At 43.0% G+C, this 23,061-nt stretch overlaps 1 protein-coding gene across 1 annotated transcript in view; it reads right to left on the minus strand.

The window, feature by feature from the left end:
* celsr2 (cadherin, EGF LAG seven-pass G-type receptor 2) overlaps nt 1-22,686 on the minus strand; it is a 69,530-nt gene extending 46,844 nt beyond the window's left edge. Inside the window, 9 exon segments of the mRNA XM_034686000.1 lie at nt 18,900-20,543; nt 20,546-20,686; nt 20,689-20,725; nt 20,727-20,794; nt 20,797-20,823; nt 20,826-20,928; nt 20,930-21,594; nt 21,597-22,070; nt 22,073-22,686. Coding sequence (XP_034541891.1) covers nt 18,900-20,543; nt 20,546-20,686; nt 20,689-20,725; nt 20,727-20,794; nt 20,797-20,823; nt 20,826-20,928; nt 20,930-21,594; nt 21,597-22,070; nt 22,073-22,433 — 3,520 coding nt within the window. The 5' untranslated portion in view covers nt 22,434-22,686.
* Nucleotides 22,687-23,061: the final 375 nt, after the last annotated feature.

The raw sequence follows: 23,061 nt of genomic DNA on the forward strand, positions 1-23,061 counted from the left end.
GTATATTTTTCTTAGTGAAAGATTATGTGCATGAAGCCTCTCAAAAGTCACAATTTTACTTAAAGGTCAGAGAGAGAGGCCACTTTCGTTTTGTCTATCTCATCCCTGGTCTTCAGGTGTCTGAACCCTCAAGGCTAAACACAAAACAGGCTTAATCAAATCAAATGTGTCACAAAAACAAGGCCTGGCTTCTCCGTCCAAAATAATCAATGGGATGCTTTGTTTTGTAGAGTCTGGCCGCCGGCCAGAGAGCAGAACCTGTGAGCCGAACTCACTCAAACAAACAGCTCTGCCCAAAGTTACCAGATCCCTGATTTGGCGCAGGGCGAGTTTAAACACAAAGTGCCAGGAGATGGGGGAGGAAAAGGAGGAGGGGTCGTAGAGGAAGTGAGACAGAGAAGCATGTTTGACACGGCTTTAATCCCTCTGCTTTCAGTCAAGCGCTTCCAGCACTGTAATAATACAGAGCCTAAGCAGAGGAAGTGAGGAAAATCAAAGAACAGACACAAGCAGGGTCGCTCCTCTAATTCACACTTTACTGTAAACACACAGACACACAGAGTCACACACAGACAGACACGGACACCTGTGTACGCAGAAAAACACATGCTTATCAGAGGGGGAAAAATAACAGGAGGCCTCGACAAAGACAGGTCAGCTCATGGTTAAGACTCTGTGCTCGTCAAAATGCACAACTGATAACCGTTTTTTGTTGGTAGTTAATCGCTATTATGACTATTTGATTAATTACTGAGGGCAGTGGCTTTAAAACTCCTTTCTTACAGTCATTACCCAGCTGTTTTACCTCGCTGTGTAAAATATTTGATTCTGATTGGTCAAAATCCCATAACAAGTATGCCCCCAGAAAAGATACAGGTAAGAAGACATTATACAGGTGCTACCTGTTATTTTCTGCATCTCTAAGAAACATGAACTAAAAACAAATAATGTTTTGACTTTATCATGAATGAAAATGTTTAATGATAATTCAACCCCAAAGTAGGCTGATAAGAATACCATTACCATGAAAGTGCTTCCAACCAGGGACTATTTATTTTACCAAAAAAATGGGGGTAATGTATAGTAAGCAGGTGCTTGCTTGCTCTAAATGCCAATTTTATTGTAAGGACATAGACCTCAAGGAAAGCAGGTCTCTAATTCCAAGTTTCAGAAATCTTTACAAACAGTGACCTCTGTTTATCTCTGTTTTTACAAGTTTTTAGAGACTTTTATTAATCCTTACACAGCCCGATTAACCCCTTATTAAAATCAATGCAAGCTCAGCAGGCTGTTTTGATCTATCATTAATAATCTGACAGAATTATCATTCATGACTGATGTTTTATAAAAAGGAGTCATTCAGCCAAACTCAACAGGAGACAGCATTACAGTCGGTACATTAGAGTTGTGGTTCTATGAAACTGATACAGTATTAGGCTATTACTGATGCTGGAATCTTTTCAATCATGACAGAAAATACCTCACAACACTCTACCTGAGGAAAACACAGAGAAACAGTTTCCCTCTTCATTCATTGAGCTCATATTATGACTGACCCTCTGCAGCAACATGAGCCAAAAAACCACAGCTCTCAGTGAACAGAGGTTCTTAAAGGTTAGCCCATGTATAAGGACAGACATCTCCTTAATTATGTCCTCTGCCAATTCAAATTCTTGGTTGGGAACTCGGGCAGAGTGCCAGACATGGATGCAGCGCTGGGAACCTGAGCGCGAGGAGAATCTGCCCTGAAAGGAACCAGACCATCCCTCAAAGAGATCATTCTCCATGGAGGGATCCTGCGCTCAGAAACGGAGGGTAAGCGGAGCATTTAGGGCCAAAAAGGAGGAAAAAAAGATGGATGCTAAGTTGGTAACGGGTTGAGGTGCCAGCCCTGAAGTGTGACACTGCTTTCAGCCCATGGTTCAACCCCCTCTGGGCCTCTGGGTGCCAGGAATGCTCTCAGCTAGGAAGTGGCGCCAGGGAAAAGATTAAACACACACTGAGGCCGAAGGACTGCCAAGGCTATGTACAGCAGTGTGTGTGTGTGTGTGTGGGTGTGGGTGGTGTTGTTCCATACGTCAACACAAGCAGAGTAGAGAGTGTGCATTTGAGCAATGGAAGTTTGTCATCAAAGACTCACAGAAGTTGAGAGAAACAGCGAGGCTTTATGACAAAAAATAGTTAAGAACCAGAATCAGAATTAAAACCAGGTTCTACTGTCAAATCACTTCATACATACTCTTCGTCTCTTTATTTCACAGGACTTCCACGTAATTATCAACTTCACGAAAGTGTCTCAGTACCGTTGTGGACCTGTGACGGTGTGAAGGGATAGGTCTTCTGAGCAAAAAGTATAGTTCTGTTTCAGCCACAGTCTGAAGTGGGAACTACAGAGACCATCAATCCAAGCATGCCCATCATCCTGAGCTGGCTACCTCAGGTCTAATACAACAAAAATGGCGGACACTGACAGTAGTGGCTAGAGAGACCATTTTGAAATTGTGGATGCAGACGAGGAAAGGTATTTGACAAATAAAAAACAACATGGAGACACTGCTTGACAACTATGACCTTCAAATTGGGAAACATGAGTGATATGAGAAGCCACTTGGCAAATTATTACCCTGAAAAGATTTGAGAAGCCTGGCCAAAAGCCTCTAAATGAATTGGTTACAGCCTCCCTTCCCCATTACTGTGCAAGAGCTCAAGAGCTCCTGTTTTGTGTCTACCAGTGGAGATGAGCATTCAGCATCTCTTTGCAGCACAGAGCTGTGCTGTGTGCTCTCATCCTGACAAAGCTCAAATCTGTCTAAATTAGCTAAATGGGGAGGGGACAATGCTCAAGGTACATTTGTGTTTAGAGGGGTCAAATTTTCCCCAAATGAATGCATAATTGCTTATTTAAATAAGCGCAAACAGCAAAGGGACACAGAGACACAGCACAGTCTGTGGGGCATTCAACTCTTTGCGTGTGCTTTGTGAATTTTAGGATATCTCTTTGTCACATTTGCAATATTTTAGCAGTAAAAAAGCTACGCAGTCCTTTTGTGAATGAGGCCCTGATTGATTTTGTTCACGTTCCTCATGTAAAATAAGGCAGATCAGCGGGGCAAAGAAACCTATATGACATCTCAGATAATAAACTGCGGCATGTTAACAAGCTGACTCATTACGATTTACAGAGGAGTCTCTCACAGACACAAAGAGGCCGTGTTTGACTGTTGGTTGAGGAGCATAAATTATCAGTCGGGAGATCGAGGAGTGGAGGTGTACAGCTTTTTATCTGTAAAGTATTAAATGAAGCCCAGTTTCAAGCAGTATTAGAATTACTAACAACAAAAATTTCACTGACACAGTGTTTTAAGAACAGACAGCCTTTAGGTCGAAGTGTTTACTGAGAAAAAAACATGTTATTCAAGCCATGATATAAATGGATTTCTGTTTCAAGTCTACCAGGGGTCTCAGCGGCTGAGATAATAGACTGCTGAGAGAGAGACAGAGACTCAAAGAACAAATCGGTGAGACTGGCCTCATTAGAGCACAAAGTTGCCATCAAATCTCCCCGCTGAATCCCAGAAAATGTCAACAAAGTCATGGTGAATAAAGATCAGAAGGACTGTGTGACCAAATTAGTGAGGACAGAGACATCAGCCTTCAGTAACCCTGACCCTCTTTCTCAGAACTTCCCCTGTGCCTTTGAGTTTATCCATTATTTATGCTTCTCTGTCTGTTCAAAGATTGTATCAAGATTTATTTGTTACTCTGCATATAGAAGAGAAATTAAAGAGAAAAAAATGGAAGAATCAGATACCAAAGGACACAGGGTGTGGAGAACACACCTTTAGAGGACCGAAGGTTTGTGGGCTCAAACTACACCTTCTCCTAAAAATAAGACTTGAGTACATCAGTGCAAAACTATTAGAATATCAAAGTTGTCTTCTACTTCAACAAGCAGAAAAGCAGCATTCACATGACTGATACAGATTACAGCTGTAAATTCCAGTTCCGTGACACCCAGTTTTTACAGGCTATGACGTAAACAAGCACACTAATGATAAATATAGGGTAGAAGAATAAATTACAGTGCTCTGTCATAGTCTATGTAAATTACTGTGACAGCGGATGTACAGCTGAAGAGATATTCAGACAGGAGGAACAAACAGTGGTGTTTAGGCTTTCGTAATTGTATTTTTTCAGGGATTATTCCATTTGAGCATTGTTTTTCTAGTTCAGCCATTTTTGCCTGTTTGATACAGAAAACTGAGGCGAGAAAAGAACGTGCGGAAGAGAGTGAAGGGATGTGTGTAGCAAAGAGACTTATTTTGAACCAAACCCTCTAACAGGCGTGCTTTGAGGACTACTTGAAACTAGAAACACATGTGGCTCGTTTCCACCAAGTGGTCTGGTATGGATCAGTAAAGTTTGGTACGGGTCGGATCGGTAACGCCTGAGCCTGATTGTGTTTCCAAAGCCAAATGCCCTACTTGGTGGGCGGCGTGTAAGCCGGATGGCGATAAGATAAGATATGATATTACTTTATTGATAGCCGCAACAGCTATGTAATAGCGTGACGTCATGGCAGCGCGACACAGTGTACCCAACTAATAAATGCAACGAAGAAGAAAAACGCGATACCGAGGAAAGTCTGCACCTCTGTGGTCGACCATGGAACGCTTTTTCTTAATGCCATTTTCCAAACAAAAAGATGATCTTCCCGAAGTCCACTGGAGATTTAAACATGGCGGGGTTATGTGTTGTTCTTTATTACAGCTGTCGCACAGGAATTGACAATTCTTTCGACCAATCAACGAACTGCAGTGTTTCTAGCTCCACCTTCTGGGGTTGGATCAGTATGTCTGGCACCCCAACAGAAGGGTAACAAAAAGTGGGACGCTACGGCTCGGTAATTTGGGGACCTGTCCTGGTTTTAGTCAATGGAAATGCCACAAAATGTGTGCCATACCGAGACGAACCAAACTGAACCGCTTGGTGGAAACGGGGCTATGGTGGATCGATGTTATTATCTAGATTAAAATATCAAGTGCCATCAAGTCATATTTATATTAGTAATCGTTACCACTCAAACAAGAAATAAAAATGCTTGTAAACATAATTGAAAATACAACTGCTGGACATCAACTTTCATGTTAGTCCAGCGTCAGAGCTTTGAACATGACATAACAACTTTTTATGCAACATTGTGAAACTTGAAGAAATCTTCAGACAACACGTTCATACATTCAAGCCCCTGAGATGAATTTAGAAAAACTATCTCTGCTTACACTTGTGCAATCTGACATTATTTGCTCTGAAATAAAAGTTATGCCAACGAGAACCCCAAACAGCCCATACAGGACGATCAGAAGAAGACTGTGGGTGATAAACAGGTAGCTCATTGATGTTACGCTGAACTGTAAAAAGTAATTCTTTTTCACTAGTAACCTTGTCATTATAAGCCTCTCAGAGCAACATTCATATCAACACTGTAGCTGTTATTTACTCAGGGTCTTATGCAGAGGTGCTTCAGTGACTATAAGGCCTTAAACTTTGCTGCCCCGCCTCCTAATGTGGAGATTAAACACACAGCCAATGAAAACACCTTCTAGATTAAGTAGAGAGGGGAAACACATTAAAGACACAATAAAAATACTATTCATCATCATGACAGTGGAGAGACAATAAATAATCGCACTGGAGCAGCTCTCTCAAGCAGCCATTCATCACATGTCTAATGACGCCACATTGAGAATGCCACAATCAAATAAAGCCTGTTAATTCTGTAATCCCAAGCGAACGGTTCTCCCTCAGAGGCAGCTGTGTGTTTTTCTCCAGAAGTGTGTCATGTTGAGGGGAACCTCCGGGTAAGAAGGTAATGAGGTTGAGCAGAACCTGTCTTGGTTGTTCAGCATCAGTTCCCTACAGTATGTGCAGCACGCAGAGAGAACTCACTACATCAAAGAGTGCAAAGCCGGAGTCCCGCTTCCTAGATCAATAGGGAGATCATAAATTAAAAATCACTTTGCAGGGATAAGGCCTGAGGATGTCTTTACAGTTCTCAGCCTTAAGACCCCAAGCCAGCCTGCAAACTTACAGGCTTATAATGAGTTTTTGATTCGGGGTGGGAGCCTGCTGGGGGTTACTGTCAGTGTGCTTGTTTGTCCTAGGATGGAATGCTGAGATTTGGGACCATATTTCTGTTACTTCTAAGAATCATCTAGACAATAAACTCTCTGAGGAGATGTCAATGGAGAAAAAAAATAAATTGAATCACCAATAATATAGGAAAGTCACTTTTAACAAGAGACATTTTTTTACAGCAAAGTGCAAAAGTTACCCTGGAGATATCATTCAACTCAATTTGTTCTTTACCAGCAGCATGCAATAAATAACATGCAATTGTTTCAAAAGGTTTACTCATGATCATGTCAACTTATTTCTGGAGTTATAGACATGATTTACATCTCAATATTTGAAGGTCACACTGCAGAAGAATATTATGTCACATATGAATTGTAACATTCACTGTGAGCAAGTTGTGAGGCGATGATGTTGACGTTTAGCTGATGAGGTTCCTTTGTACTCTTTACGGCTCACCTCATATGCTGACCAAAGACTGTATAAAATATGAACATAGTATCCGTGATGTCACCCATCCGTACCTGAGCGCTGTTTAGAAGCCAATCGTTGGAGGCAGCCATATTGGAAATGTGGAACTCAACCAGGCAGAGTGTGACGTAAAAGGCGCAGAGTTTGAGCCTCCTAGCCAACAGCTATGTGTTCCCGATAGGGAGTCAGATTAGTCATGTCTTTATTTGGGCAAAAACTCGTAATCTTAATATCTTCTGAACCGTCGTGTTAGAAAATATTCACCCCCCATACAGTGTGCCGATAGAGAAATTAGCTACGTAGAGCCAAGCCGTTTTTTGAACCAGGCTGTAAACATGTTTATTAATGCTGCAAAGATTGTCTTTTTTGAATTGGTCTGTATGTGGTATCCGGTGTTTCTGCAGCCAGCCTCAAGCGGATTCTCAATAAATTGCAGTTTATAACACTTCCGCATGGACTTCATAGTTTGAGACCGGAGGTTGCCGCTTGATGCTGACAAGTTTTTCAACTGTTGTGTTTGGAATGCAGAAATATCCCCCTACACATTATAGTGAAGCAGTAACTATCACCACCACTCCTCTTTCTCCCTCCCCCTGTCAGCGCTACCCAGCCCTTCAACCCCACCCAAACCTAAAAGGGTATCATAAGTTCAGAGAGCATGTCAGACACAGATAATGTCCCACTGCGAGGCGCTTTTGTGAAAGGCATGTTCCTGAAAGTATCAGAGCTTAAAAGTCCTTAAATTATGTAGAACATGTCAGGAGTTCATGTCTGAAAGAGGCCTGTGACTTTGCTCTGAAACAGGAAGGACAGCTGCCTCTGCCAGTCCTCTGCAGTAGATACTTAGTAAAAACACTGTTTACAAGGTAATACAGTGTGAAACCACTGTCAGAAGTGTCATTTGTGCATTCTGCTGACAAACATCACACCACAAAGCCCACACAAGGTCACGAGAGACAACACACCCACATACCACCCACCAACCAAAGAAACCACAGAGCTCTGACCTGAAAGTGAAATCCCTGCAGGGCCACAAACAGGACACAGTTTAATTTAATTAGAGTTAAATACTCTGCCCTTGGACCAGTCTTGAATCACATGCATTAATTACTGGAGCTCTGCTGCTGTACATGTGTGTATGTAAGAGACCCCCACTAATGTATTACATTTCACTGTTTAAGTTATATTGTCACCTTGACACATTTATGGCTAGTATGAGACTAAAGCTTGCAGGTGCTGGGACCCGTCAACATGGGGCCCACTCGATTGTAAATCTGGTGGAGGGTGAAATGAGACGAGGCAGGAAAACTAGAGAAGACAACTGGAGTCATAACTATTCCAACACTTACAGTAACTCAAAAATAAAAAAGAGAAGCAAAACGTTTGTGGCTTTCCATGGAAGGGTGTTGAGGAAAAATAAGGAGGATTACAAATTGGATATGAGTCAAAGTAAATCTAAACTAGATAATATCAAGAGTTTTTGTATTTTAGGATCTTTGTTAAGGAGGCTCTTTGTGAATTCAAGGGAAGGGCCTCAGGTGGACATAGAGGGACAGAAAACACCCAGCATGACTCAATTCCCAGCAGTCAGAAAGCTGAGGTTCAATTAACACTTCAGGAAAGAAGAAAGAGAACAGAAATCAGTCCTGAGAAACAAAAATGAGGGCTGATGTGGGTTAAAGAGCAAAGAGTAGAAGTGTATCATGACGTTGAAGAAGCCTCTGTAGATCAAGCTTATCAGATGTCTCCTTCATTAGCACTGAGTGCACTCTGCTTGGTGTTGATTTAATTTAAAAGCTGGAATTTCAAGTCCTGGTGATCAAAAGGGACGCAGTAAAATGTGGCTGAGGAGCGGCCTGCTTGAATTAACCAGGGCTGAAAGGTGAAACTCACTCCACCACTGCTTGAATGGAGTCTAACGACCGGTTGGGAGGGGGGATATGCATTGCAAAAGGGGGAACGGATTTTTCATCTCATTACCCTCATACTCCCTCCCCTCCCCTTCTCCCCTCTTCCTGACCCCCCGCTAGACAAGCAACGGCCAAAGCTGACACCCCACCGCCACCAACAACACCACGCTCTGCATAAAATACTTTAACGACACCTGCCAGGCCTCCTTCCAACCACAGAGGCTCACTTCACCATCAAGCCTTCAGAAGTCAAGAAAAGCCTCTCTACAAGGAGTACAGCATGTTTGCATATGGCCACAGCCAGGGCTTAAGGTTCAAATTACTCCAGAAATTTCACTTGTTGTTGACCAGCCATTAACAAAAACATAGAAAATACATGTCATGTATGTCTGTGAGAAAGCCCAGAAGACATATTTCACTTTAATGTCAGAATGTAAAAATAGAAAAGTACAGCCATAGCTGTTTAGCTCAGCTTGACTTTACTGAGCTTAGCTAGTCTTAATTTAGTTTAAAAACTGTAACCATTGGGAAACAGTGTGTCTGGCTGTGTCTAAAGATAACTAAATTTACCCAGCAGCACCTCTAAAGCACTGATTATTTATCATTTAATAGTTATCATTTCATTAAAGATTATTTTGGGGGCTTTTTCCTTTTTGATGGGAGAGAGTGAGGGATGACATTTATACAAATACAAATACTGCCGGGACCAGGAATCAATCTAATGGCCAGTGAGACAAAGTTTCTAGCCCTTGTACAACGGGCGCCTTCTCTACCAACAGAGTTATATCAGCGCTGTTTGAGGCAGCTTCCAGTTCTGAGATATTGAGTAGTCAGAGGCCAAAAAAAGGACTAAAGTAACCTCTGAGGACAGCCTAGGTTTTGTCCACAGTCATATATTTGACAGGACGTGCAGTTACCATTTATCTTACATGTTTACCATTTTAAGGACAGTTTCTGATATGTCATTGGACTAAATATTCCAAAAAGTCAATGGAGAACATACAGATTAAACAAAAGGACCATTGAACCATTTTTGGTTAACATAACTTTTTAAGACATCACTCACTGATGACACTCTGCTAGCTATTCAAACACCAAGACAACAGTTGGCTGCGTTTTGGTAAAATGAGCAGGTTCACAGTTACCAAATAACATTTTAACATATAAACTCTGAACAACACAAGCTCTCATTTTACGTGTTAAACAAAGAATAAAAGAAAGAGATTGTACTGCTTTGAAATATAACAATATGCAATTGAACAGTGAACAAGCACAGGACTTAAATTCAGAACCTGTATTTTTAATTTACTGTGTCTAACTTTTCTTAATATCCTACTACTACTTCATTGAATTGAAATACTATTTTATGGTGACATGTAAATGGCTTGGCTTTAGATGTGTGGTTGCGGCTGTGTTACTGAAAACCAGCAATGGGAGTCAAAACAAAGTTGAAGCTTCTCTAATCACCATAACCATCCCTGAATATTCGCAGCTCAGGGGACTCTCGGCATACAATGACCTTAGACTGGAGAGGATTTATGGCTTGGTTTACCATAAAAGCTCCCCACCTTCATCAGGCTGAGTATTGTTGAGTGCTGTCGTATTATTTCCATTGTTGGGAAAAAGCTGAACCACAAAATGAAAACACATCTGAACTCGTCAGCTCGTGAAAGAAGAGAAAACCTTGCATATCACACTCTCAAAGGAGGCAATGGACGGCATGCTCGAACGCCTACGCAGCAGATTGGCTGTTATCAGTATGTGAGCTCTGTTAAAGCTGTTATATCAGGCACACAAATTACATTAAGCTTCACAATGTGCAATTATCAATTCCACTGTGTATGAGGACCTTTGTTTGTGTTCATCATTTCCAAAGACATATAAATACAGGTTAGAAAAAATAATCATGCCTCTGACCTTGTTTTTGAAACAATGATGTTAGTTTTATTCTGCAATACTGTAACTGGCTGTTTTATCTTCTGCTGCAGACTAAATCAGCTTTAGTAAAGAAAAAAAAAGAACAAAGATCAGCTGTAATAACAAGCACAACACAACACCACCTAAATCCTTCAGTGACTGAGGTGTCAATAATGAAAACTGCTTGTGTAGCTCAATGTCAGCCCAAGGATTTCCGTCCAGAGGAGTCGGAGCAGACCCACAATGCCTCTCCTGATTTCTCCATTCAGGAGGAAAGCTGACTGTGTTGGAGAGGCCATTCGAACTTATTTGTGGACGCTGCAACAACATCCCCCTGATGATACTTTTCTGCTGTATCTGAAAACCACAAAAAGAGGGCATTCCACAGATTCCTTCTCTTTAGCGGCTTTAGAACTGCAGAAAAGGATCTGAACTCCTCCAATCAGGACATTTGCATATCAAAGGAAAACGGCTGTCAGCGCAATAGTAAAGAGACATTAGCATTCAAAGACGTGACCAAGCATGAGGTTCTTATTCAAACATACCAATGGTCATGTGATAGTTATTGGATACTAAGCATCTAGTGGCACAATAACCATTCTGACATTTATTTGGAGGCTTTGAAAAGGAAAAAAGAGGAAACCAAAACCTAAGTTTGATGCCAGAGCTAAAACTATTTTGACTGTTATATTAAATTTTTTTGACAGTCTGATGTTTGAGTTCTGTCACCTGTAAATCATTTTTGGGAAGACATACAGGAGAAAAATATTTTCTCTGAAAAATAATCCACTTAAATCTGAGTGTATTAATAGTAAAACTTGTTCATTAAGCGCTATCAAACTAAGAAAAGCACAATCACTCTGCTGTTTCATCTCAAGAGGAAACCATCTGTGTTTGTGAGTTCAATGTCCTCCTGTCAGTGTTAGTACTAATCATCCAATAATGAAACATCTCAAACGGCTGTGTGCTGAGGTTCACCACCTCCACGGTCACACCTCTCACCCTCGTGTCTAACAGCCTCATGTTGACAGTTTACCCCTCAGAGTTCAAGCAGATGAAACCAGGTCAGTGTGAAAACATGTTCTGGTTGAGTACTGAACAGACGCAATCTAGCGTAAAGTTAACAAGCTCTTAAATTCACATCATTTGTCACAATCACTGTGAGAGAATCATGTAGTTAAAGAAATTTGTGCACTCCATTGGATATCTGGAATGATTTGAGTACACAAAAGAGGAGATGAATATTCATCGTCTATTGTAAAAGACCAGTGGTTCCTAATATTTACTGTCTATAACAGCCCGTCTGGTGAACGCTCCAGTGAAAAACTCCTGTTTGTGTTTTTGCACCTCCAGCACCTCTTATCTCCTGCTACTCATCAGTCTACAGTCGAACATACCACTCGCTGTTTTTCTTTATCGTTGAAAATGCAAAGAAAGACTGCTCCTGCAGCACGTTGTAACTTGCATGGTCTGACATCTACCTGCTGGAAGTTGTAAGAAGCATTACAAATTTCATGTGCTTATTGCGATCGTGTTGCTGATAATCCTGTTTGCTTTATTAGCTCACATAGAGGCACCAGGTTTAATGTCAGTCTGTTCCATAACCAGCTTCTCACAGGAGCTTTAAGTACCCTGTCTTCAACAACACCTGTCATCTTCCAAATGGGTTAAGTTAAACAGATTTAAGATGCTTGATATTCAACTCTAGCTACTATAAATGCTGATGTGATACTGTTGAAGTATAATTTGTACTTAATTAAGCTGTAAATGTTTGAGTCTTGCTCAAATATCTATTGGCTCGTTTCCACCAAGCAGTCTGGTATGGATCAGTACAGTTTAGTACGGGTCGGATCGGTAACACCTGACCCTGTTTGCGTTTGCACAGCCAACTGTGCCCTACTTGGTGGGCGGCGTGTAAGCCAGATGCCTATAGCCGCGTCAGCTACATAATAGCGTGACGTCATGGCAGCGCGACACAGTGTACCCTGCTAATAAATGCAACGAAGAAGAAAAATGTGAGGAAAGTCTGCACCCCTGCGGTCGACCATGGAACACTGTTCCTTGACGCCATTTTCCGAACAAAAAAAATGATCTTCCTGAAGTCCACTGGAGATTTAAACATGCAGGGTTATGTGTTGTTCTTTATTACCGCTGTTGCACGGGAAATGACGATTCTTTCGACCAATCAACGGACTGCAGTGTTTCTATATCCACCTTCTGGGGTCAGATCGGTATGTCTGGCATCCCAACAGAAAGGTAACAAAAAGTGGGACGGTGCGGCTCAGTAATTTGGGGACCTGTCCCGGTTTTAGTCAATGGAAACGCCGCAAAATGCGGCTTATGAGTACAGCAGCAGGAGTGACCAAAGATTGACCATTTACATAACTAAAACTTCATCTATTATTTTCAATCATTCTTTTGTACTCTAAAACAACTGATACATTTGTTAATTGTTTTAACTATTTCAGCCATTTAGCAACAAGGTTACTTTAAGGTTACTTCAGGCTGTTTTCACTTTAAAAAAAAAACATGCCATGATTTAAAAATCACATTTAGCACATTTTTTGATCATTACTTTTGGCTAACTTTTGGCTTGATTGGCAACTCCTTTTCAATCCTGATGTTGTAAATTTCAGGTAGTGCAGCTTACTCAGTAGGTGGAGAATTCATTTTGTCTGAATATTTTTTTAAGAAATCCAACTTTGTTAAACTTTATAATTAGTTAGCTATACTCTACATTATTTCCAAGTATTACAACAGACAGTGCAACAAAAAAAAAGCCTGGATGTATTTTGTGTTGTATGTGTAAGTAGCCGCTCAACAGCTGTAGAATACATGCCCAGTCAGCAGTTCACTTGATGGGAGAGCGTACAGTAAAAGGATAATTCATGGATGAATAGCCGGCCTGGTGGAACTGTCGTGACTAAGACAGCATTGGGGCAAACAAGTGGACACAAAGACGTAAGGAGGGGGGGGCTATCCCAGACAGAGCAAACCCCATTGTCTGCTGGGATAGGGAGGACAAAGCAGGACAACGCTGAGATATATGCAAGCACTACAAGGTCTCCTCACCCCAGTGATGCACCAGCCCTAATCCCAAACACCTCTTCCCCTCCTAATACACAAATGATGTCATCCCCCCCCCCCTTGTCACCCCTCCCTCACCCAGCTCAGCTCAGTTCCTCTGGACATTTGATGCAACAGAGCGAGGAGGAGCGAGGCCCACATGAGGATGCTCTGTGTCTAAAGAAACAAGCTGGCAGAAAGAAATCGGATACCCTGTGAGTGCATCTGTGTCACAACTCAAAGAGCTGAGAGACAACAATATCGTATCACCTGCAGCTTTAAACGCTTCACCGCCTGTTAAGTCTTGTCATACGCAACACTAGTCCCTATCCTTCAATAACGCCGCGGACGGAAAGTTTATCTGCAGCCAGGTGTCGGTTGACTTGATGCATGTCCTCTAAAAATGTTTGCAGCGGGCAGGACAGGTCATCGTGTCCCGCAGCAATACAGGTCCTAAGAAAGCCTTACATGCTTCACTGGAAAGAAGGAGAATGAAGGAGAGGAGGGACAGTTGCTCTTTAGAACTTTATGTGCCTCCCCTTCCCCCCATCTTCACTTCCACAAAAGGGACCTTACCCCTCGTCCCCACCCACAAGGAATTTCTCAGGCATTGCTGGGTTCACCATGACAACTGGGTGCTTAACAAAGCATTTCTCTTAGACATTCTTCCTTTCACAGGGGAGAGAGATGAGGGGACAACAGTCAAAGGGAGGAGGGAGGGACAGAGAAAGAGAGAGGAGGAGGAGGGGGGGGGTAAAGAGAGGGGGTGGAGGAGCTTGAAATGATGGGAGGGATCAGCATAGGGTGCAGGGGTGAGAGCTATAAGACCCGGGCAGATAGGAGAAAAATGGGGAATGGTGACAGGCAAACAAAAAGAGGGAAAAGAAACAGGATCAAGGTGATAGGTGATTCTAAAAAGGGAGAGGATAGAAGAGAAACAATGATACAAACATTCCGAGCAAGCCTGCAAGTGTGACTAACACCAACCAGGGAGAGAAAGGCATGAAGAATAAAAAGAGCACATTACAGATGACTCTAGTCGCACAAAACACAGGCGAGCGTTTGCAAGCTGTGACTTTGAATCCAATGAGTCAAGCATAAGGCAAACAGAAATTCATCAAGCATAAAGAACACAGAAATCCAAGGTACACTCCGCTCGGGTGAAATAATTATATAGACAGCAAGGCGAGGAGGGAGGCAATCAGAGGGGTCCAGCTGTTGGAGGCCACACACACTTATACACACACACACACCAGATTTGATGGGCTAGTGTTACAGAAGACAAACTCCTGAGAAAGTCCCTCCGCAGACAGCTCAGAGCTTTAATGGATTATAATGAAATTATGCTGGTTGTTGATGTCTTGGCTCCTACTTACAGCGTTTGTGATGGAACATTAAAATTCCAGTCTCGTAGCTTTATCGTTTGCAAGTGTAGTAAAGGGCATGGGCAGAGGAAGTCTAACACACTATAAAAACATATTAAACATACATAAATCTGTTATCTGTTCTGTATACCACTATCAAAGAACAACCTAACAAATCAGAGCTTTTAAATAGGTTACGTTTTCATTTGGGTGAATGATCTTTGGAAATAAATAATAACAAATTTGAGAGTATTCCTCATTTCCTACAGCAAATGATTCTGACCGCCAATATGTTTGTCTCACAAAAGTTTGATAGCAAAGTCACTTAACCTTGGAGCACCCACAGCCGCTCTGAACTCATACTTGAAACATAAAAAAAGAAAAAAATATCTGCTGTCCACCATGTAATTTGAGAGCCTGTACAACCTGCAGTGTGATGTGAGCAGAATCAAACTGCCATCATTAGTTGAGGAGGCGTGTTTGTCTGTTAAATCTCTGCATTGGCGTTTGCAAAGTGAGCACGGGGGCACAATATTGGCTTGGACTCTGAATCTGATTAAAACAAGGACAAAGTGTCCTTATGGCCTGGTTGCTATAATGTATATACTGTATATTAGCCACACAGACTATCAAAGGGGAGCCAAAGTTAAGTGTGTCACTGCTAATTTATAGCCCAAGAATGGGCTCACTATGACTGAGAAAGAAACCATAAAAGAAAACAAATTTGCCACCAAGCATAATAACATGTTCACAAATGAAGGATAATGCAGGATTAGCCATACTGTCTATACGGAAATTAGAGGGCTTTAAAAATGAAAGGTAAGCAGGGTAAAATCTTCACCATCCAACCCAAACACCTATTTATGCAGGCTCACGCCTGCCTGGGAACAGTGGATCAGCCTCTGAGTGTGTCAACACTGGTCTGACAGATACCAGGATACAGATTCAGCTAATCTAATCCCTCAGACGACAACCAGCCCGCCGCTCTGCAGTGTGACCACAGCTCTCTTCATAATGCAGAAGTGACACATGATGAATATTATCATCACATACTGTATGCCTGTTTCATCCCCAGCATGGCAGAATGTGGGCTGCAATTCAGTGGATCAGTTTAAGCACAAAGAACAATCTTAAAAGAGTTTATCATCCTCCCTTCATCCATTTAGTGCAGAGGAAGGAGCAGTGCCTTGAGACGGCTGCTGTTTCTCTGGCTACATAAGTGGCTAATATAATTAAACGGTTATAATCACTCAATTTATGCCAGTGCACACAGAAAAAGCTCAGGAAGGCAGCAGTATCCACAAGTTATATTTTTATCAGATACGGGTTTAAGTGGCTGCTCATGGCTTGGAAGATTAAAGTTCAAGCCTGGAAGCATTTTGAACATTTGAGATGAATTATAACATGGTTGAGCTTGTTATCAGAAAATGGTTATTTTTCTGACTTAAGATACTTTTATTTATAATAAAGTTACTTCCTCTATCTGTTGTAACCAGCCTTTGTTGTCTAGTGTTTCTATTATGGCTGCATAACCATGTAGAAATCAGTAAGCAAACTGAACAGTACATTCAGTTGTACTGGATAAGGAGTATTTTTGACCATTTCTACAACCTTTTAACAGATAAACCGACTGTGATTGTTTTAGAAAATGAACACCATTGCTTTTAAATGAAATATAAATACACATACAAAAAAAAGGTGCTCAATTTAGCATAAACCAAGTATAAAATGTAAAGCTTGTATTCATTTTTAAAAACTTTTTCTCCCTATTGCACTGGTTCACACTGTGGGCTGTTGTATCAGGTTCACATTTAATGTGTAAAACTGCTGATACTATGATTAAACTTATAAAGAGATTAACAGAGTGCATGTTTTAATTCAATGTGACTGTTTAAGGGTCATTAAAACCATTGCAATGACTTGTGAAATCATGGCATGATTATTCTAGTTTTGATGACATGAAATTATATTTTAGATTTATGGAGCCATAGGTTGTTTCTAAATGCAATTACTTTAAATCAGGGTAATGTAAATCATCACACTCTTGAATTCAACTTAAAAGGACCATCATGATGTGCAGGCTATTTAAAAGGTTAACATTAGGGAGCTGTGCACAGGAAATACATTAAAGCTGAAGTAAAGTACATCTTCATTAGCGCTGTTACATCCATTTCAGGATGAAGAGCAGTGCTCAGAAACGATGTTAATCACAGTCCAACAACATACAAAAGAGCCCATCAAAAATCGTCCATCATAAGGGGCCTCTTAAACGGCTGCATAAAGAGAGGGATAATGGAAAGACTTGGGAGGTCCCTGGAGGGGGAAGCCTTTGAAAATTGGGGTCAGTAGCATCCATAGGAGGAGCTCATCTTCGTACCCCATCTCCTCCCCCAACTGCCCAAATTCTAATGACTTTCCTTATTCTCTCTTACAGTCTGACTGTATTTTCAAACTTGTTACCAGTTTACACAACCTCAACATAACCCTCCACCCCCTTCCCCCTCTCCTTCTGCCTCTCTCCATCTCCCTCTGTCTCCTGCAGGGGTGCTGACACATAAACCCCAGCAGGTGCGGGACGCGCTGGGGAGACACTGTCTCTAATTGGTCCTCGGTGGAGTCACAGCTGTTGCCCCCAACCACAGCCTGGTATGAGCTGTAGCCCCTGCCCTGAAATTGACAGATCACTATTGTTCTCCAGAGAGGCAAAGCTTTGCTCCAATCCATCATAACAACTACCCACTCAGACCATACAGTACGTATATGCTTTGAGTGTCAACTCATCAATAAAGCCCTTCTCAATGTCGGACACCTCCACTGTCTCATTCAGTCAAATCAAACTAATTCGACTAATATCACAGCATACCTGATTCTTCCTTTAACCTTGATGTCCGATATCTTAATAACAACCCCTGGTTGGTTTCCTACTTCCTTTAGTTGTGCAAAAGTCAAGGAGAAAAACGATTTATACTGTGTCAAATAACCTAACAAAGTGTAACAAACACCCCCCCCCCCGACACACATGCTCTCTCTGTTGGTGCAAATAAAGTTCAGGCGCATATTTAGTGCAAATAAAACCCTGTAATCTGCAATGGCATGAAAAATTAAAGGTGCAGGCTGCTGAAGGCGTGCAAGATTAGAAAGACAATACCAGCATGACCAAGGACGGAAAAAGAAGGAAGCAGAACAAGAACATTAAAAGAAGAAGAAAATGCTTGTTTTGGATCTAAATCATCTTTCACACAACAAGCCTCAAGTACAAACCATTCATGTCTCTGCTGACATTGTATCTTCCAATTTAAAAAAAAAAACATGATCAAAACCAATATCTTTATCCTTTAACACTAATAACTCTTACATTTCCCCCATTTGGTGAAAAAGAAAACACGCTCGTCCAACAATAAAGCACTTAAGGAAGATTAACTCTTACTTCTACTTTTAAACAAGCCATAGAAATAGGCCATAATTGAATTAGGTCTTTCATTGTTTGTGGTCAGGGAGGGCTGTGTGGTGGGCAATAATGGGGCATGATCAGTCTGCCCACTGGAGTGTGGATCCCACAGGATACAGACAAGCTCAGACAAACAGCTATTTAAATCTACACAAAGACAGAGCTAAATAAGTCTCCTGTAAACGAAAACGCTGCTTAATGAGAGGTCTGATAAATACAGAATCCTCATACAAATGAACCAATTGAAACCATTCACCTCACAGAATTGAAATGCTTTAATACAGCTTTGTTACTTTGGAAAGCTGACTCCAAGGGGTGGGAAGTGGCTCACAAACATGCTGCAGTGAATAATAATCTTCCTTCATGAATATATCAATAAAAAGGAAATCACTCCGGAAAACCAGAGCAGAGAAAGACATACTCAAGTCATCATCATTTCCATTATCCAGTGTAGTGAAGCGAATATGTAAATAAAAGAGATGACATGTTAATGGAAATGGAACACACTTTAGAGAGGCCTCTCTCCTCTCACTGCTCTATTTTTCATTGTCTGGGAGGAGTTTGCAACGAGTTATCTAACAGACTCACCTGACACTGAGATCCTCATGGAGGCCTCCAGGGGCCGGTTGTTATCCAGGGCCTGGCTCAGCTGGATCTCTCCTGTGCTTTGGTTCAGGACGACTAGATTCAGCTCATTTCCCACCTCAAAGCTGTAGTGGAGCTGGTCCGTGATGTCAGGGTCATGTGCAGGGATGCGTCCGATCACTCCAGTGGGGAAGCTGCTCGATTTCTCCGTAACATAGTTGTTGAAGATGATCTGGAAGTTTTTGAGCACAGGGATGTTGTCGTTCTTGTCGACAAGTTTGATGTGGATGGTGGCGCGGCTGACGAGTGGGGCAGAGGTGGCCTGGACCACAATCACATACTCAGACCTGCTTTCATAGTCCAGGTCTATTAATGCAGTCAGTTCTCCAGAGAAAATGTCCAGTTGGAACACCTCAGGTATGTTACCCTCAACTATTTGGTACATAATCTGTGCATTACTACCTTCATCTGGATCTGTGGCTGATATATGAGCAACCACAACGCCTATGGGGCTGTTTTCCTCCACCATAATATCAAACTCATCTTTCTCAAACACAGGGGGGTTGTCATTCACATCTAGGATTGTGACCTGGATGTTCACAGGGGTTTTCAGAGCAGGAACTCCTTTATCCACAGCAAAAGCCTGCAGACTGTAAACAGGCACATTTTCCCTGTCTAATCTGCGCAATGTGCGAACAATGCCTGAGGTGGATTCAATTATGAAATCTCCATCACCATCCTCCCCGCCCTGGAAGGTGTAGAAGACCCGGCCGTTAAGCCCTGAGTCTCTGTCTGTGGCCGAAACTTGGACAACGCTGGTGAACACAGGGACATCCTCCATCACAGAGCCCACATAGTGGTCTCTGAGGAAGCGGGGGGAGTTGTCGTTGACATCACTTACCAATATTTCCAGGTAGGTGGTGTCAGACTTTTGTGGGATACCGTTATCTCGGGCCGTGATAGCTAGAGTATAGGAAACCTGATCTTCATAATCCAGCTCCATCTGTGTGGTGACTGCGCCTGTGTCCGAGTCAATGTCAAACTGGGGGATACTGTCATCCATGAAGTAGGTGATGCGTGCGTTCTCACCTGTATCCTCATCTGTGGCACTTATTACAACCACAGTTGTTCCAACAGGCCTGTCTTCATTAATGTTGACTGTGTAATGTGAGCTCTGAAACACAGGCCGGTGTGTGTTGGCGTCAGTGACGTTAACAAACACTTTGGTTGTGTCAAACAGCGTACCATCACTGGCAGTGACAGTGAGGACGTATTGGCGTTCTAGTTTGTAGTCTAAAGGAAGAGCCAGTGTAATCAACCCCCCTCCACTCTGACTCGTGATGGAGAACCTGTTGCGGGTGTTTCCGCTGGATATCTGATACGTCACTACACTGTTAATGTCCTGGTCCACAGCTGACACTGTCACCACGCTGGTCCCAACAGCTGCGTCCTCATTCAATCGCATGTAGTACGCTTTTTGAGTGAACTCTGGGTTGTTGTCGTTGACGTCAAGAATAGTCATACTGATGCTGGCTGAGGAGGACATGATGGGATATCCATGATCCCGGGCCTCCACTCCAAAGTTGTAAAAATCTACGCTCTCCCTGTCCAGTTCGGCTGCCACTACGATCCACCCTGTGCTGTTGTGATGCTGAAGGGGAAGTTTGGTGTCGTGTCAGTGAGACGGTACTCCAGCCTGGAGTTGTCACCAGAGTCTGCATCCACTGCTTGGATGTGAATGATGGAGTAGCCCAGCGGTACGTTCTCCAGCACGGTGGCCTGGAATGGGTGCTTACAAAAATGGGGGCATTGTCATTAACGTCCAACACCTTGCACAGTGACCAGGCCACTGATGTTGGACAGCGGAGGACGTCCTCCATCCTGAGCCCTGATTCTTAGGTGTATTCTTTGTTGGCCTCATAATCCAGTGACTCACGAGGTCCATTTTACCTGTCTGAGCATCGATATAGAACTGTCCCCTGGTGTTCCCACTCATGATGCTGAAGTGGACAATAGCGTTGCTCCCTCTGTCTCTCATCAGTAGCAGTGACCTGCAGGATCTCTGTGTTAGGGGTCATGTCCTCTGGCACCTGGACCACATAGCGTTTCTCACTGAACTGGGGGGCGTTATCATTGTCATCCTCAACCACGATGTGAACAGTAGCTGTGGCGCTGCGGGGCCCGGGGTCACGACCTTGGTCATTTGCCTCAACTAACAGCATATATGCTTCAACCTCCTCTCTGTCTACCAGACCTTTGGTGCGAATCACACCAGACCTGGAATCAATTTCAAACACATCATTCGACCCGTTACTATTGATAATACGATAGAGGATGTTACCATTAACAGGTGCATCCCCATCTGTGGCCCTCACGGTCAGCACCTCATAACCTATTTCTAGATTCTCCCTGATGTTTCCTATAGTCCTGCTGCTCAACACTGGGTTATGATCATTCGTGTCACTGACTGTGATAGTGAGGGTGGCCATAGCTGTACGGCGGGGCGAGCCGTGGTCAACTGCGGTCACTCTAAACACATGGGTGTCTTTAGTCTCCCGGTCCAGCACCTCCACTGTGGACACCGCTCCGTTGGCAGGATCCACAGCAAAGAGGTTGTTGGAGCGACTATCAAAGAGCGCCTCAATAAAGTACTCTAGTCGACCTGCCTCACCCTCATCCACATCCACTGCTTTCAAACAACAACGGGAGTCCCAGCTTGCTTATTTTCTGCCACAGCCACTTGGTACATTGGAGGCTGAAACTGGGGGCTGCTATTAATGCTTCTCCTCCTCCTGCTCACAATCCCTGAATCAGACTGAGCTGCTTTTTCTAACAATTTCCCCAAGTGGGCCTGTCTAAAGGGCCCCTGCCCTACACGCCAGTGGATGGTGATTGGCTTGACTGTAGTGCTCAATCCATTTCTAGTAAGTACATCACAGAGCAAGTCCAGCTCATAGAGTGTGTCCTGCCTCCAGCACAGAGTCTCAGACACACACAAGTCCCCCTCTGAGAAATAAAAGTTACGGCTGTTGGTCACTTTGCATCTCACTGGGGTTCCAGGTAGCAGACCCCCCACTGAAAATAAAGCAGAGCCTGCTTGGTGGCATTCTGAGTTGTGGTGGCTGCGAGTGTATAACAAACTAAGTACCTCCATGTCCCACTGAGGTTTTCTTCACGTTTGTTTGAACAGTTCCTACCGTGCACATGTACTTCGTGCTGGCTGGTGAGGAGGTGCCTGTAGCCGGAGTCTGTGCAGTCAGCCACAGTGAACACAGTGAAGGGGTTGGAGCGCAGCGTGGGGCACTTTACAGAGTCCGAAACAAACACAATGCCCGCTACAGAGTCAGTCTGCAGGAACCGCTCAGTGAATTTAGGAGCGAGTACCTGATCCAAAGTACACCATGCGCCCTGCTCCAAGCCGGCCACCACTGTCCTTGTACCTGCATCCTCACTGATATGAACGGTGTAACAGTGCGCCAGCGAAACCAGCTTACAGCACCAGAAGAAACACAACAAATCCCATTTAGAGAAGTACATCGCTCCTGAGTTCGTGTTCCCTCGGACCTCCGAATGCGTAATTCTGCAGCTCCTTATTCCTTTAAACTTTCCGCTTCTGAGTTTCCCTTTGTTGCAGAAGAGCCATGCTCTCAGTGCGCGCGCTTCTTTCCGGTCACTCCGGTGAATTTGAAGAAGGTAAATCCGCAGTAACCTTGGCCGGAGTGGCTCACACACTCACACACACAACACACACGCCGGTAACAACAACAGTAGCAGCGGCACCTCCGCTCCGTTCGCGTAACTCTGCTTGAATGGTGAAAAAATGGCTCCTGCTCCCCTGCGCCTTGAGGCTCCTCATTACCATAAACCTGTGCGTGTGTTGGTGTGTGTAGAGGGAGATAGACAGAGAGAGAGGGGAGAGAGAAAGAGAGAGAGAGAGGGGGGACAACAGCTCTGTTAGAGGTCTGAGGACTTGACAGAAACCCCCTGCCACTAGTGATAAATGGTAACTTCCTAGTAGACGCTTCATTACTTACAGAGAACAACAACTTTCATTAGTTTACTTGACAACAAAGTATTCATCATGTTTTATTTGCTATGTTTGAATGCTAACTGTCACTGTTCTAAAAAGTACTTCAGCTGTAGTTACACAGTGTGTTTTAATTGA

This window comes from Notolabrus celidotus, chromosome 1 (assembly GCF_009762535.1).
Source record: "Notolabrus celidotus isolate fNotCel1 chromosome 1, fNotCel1.pri, whole genome shotgun sequence".
NCBI lineage: Eukaryota > Metazoa > Chordata > Actinopteri > Labriformes > Labridae > Notolabrus > Notolabrus celidotus.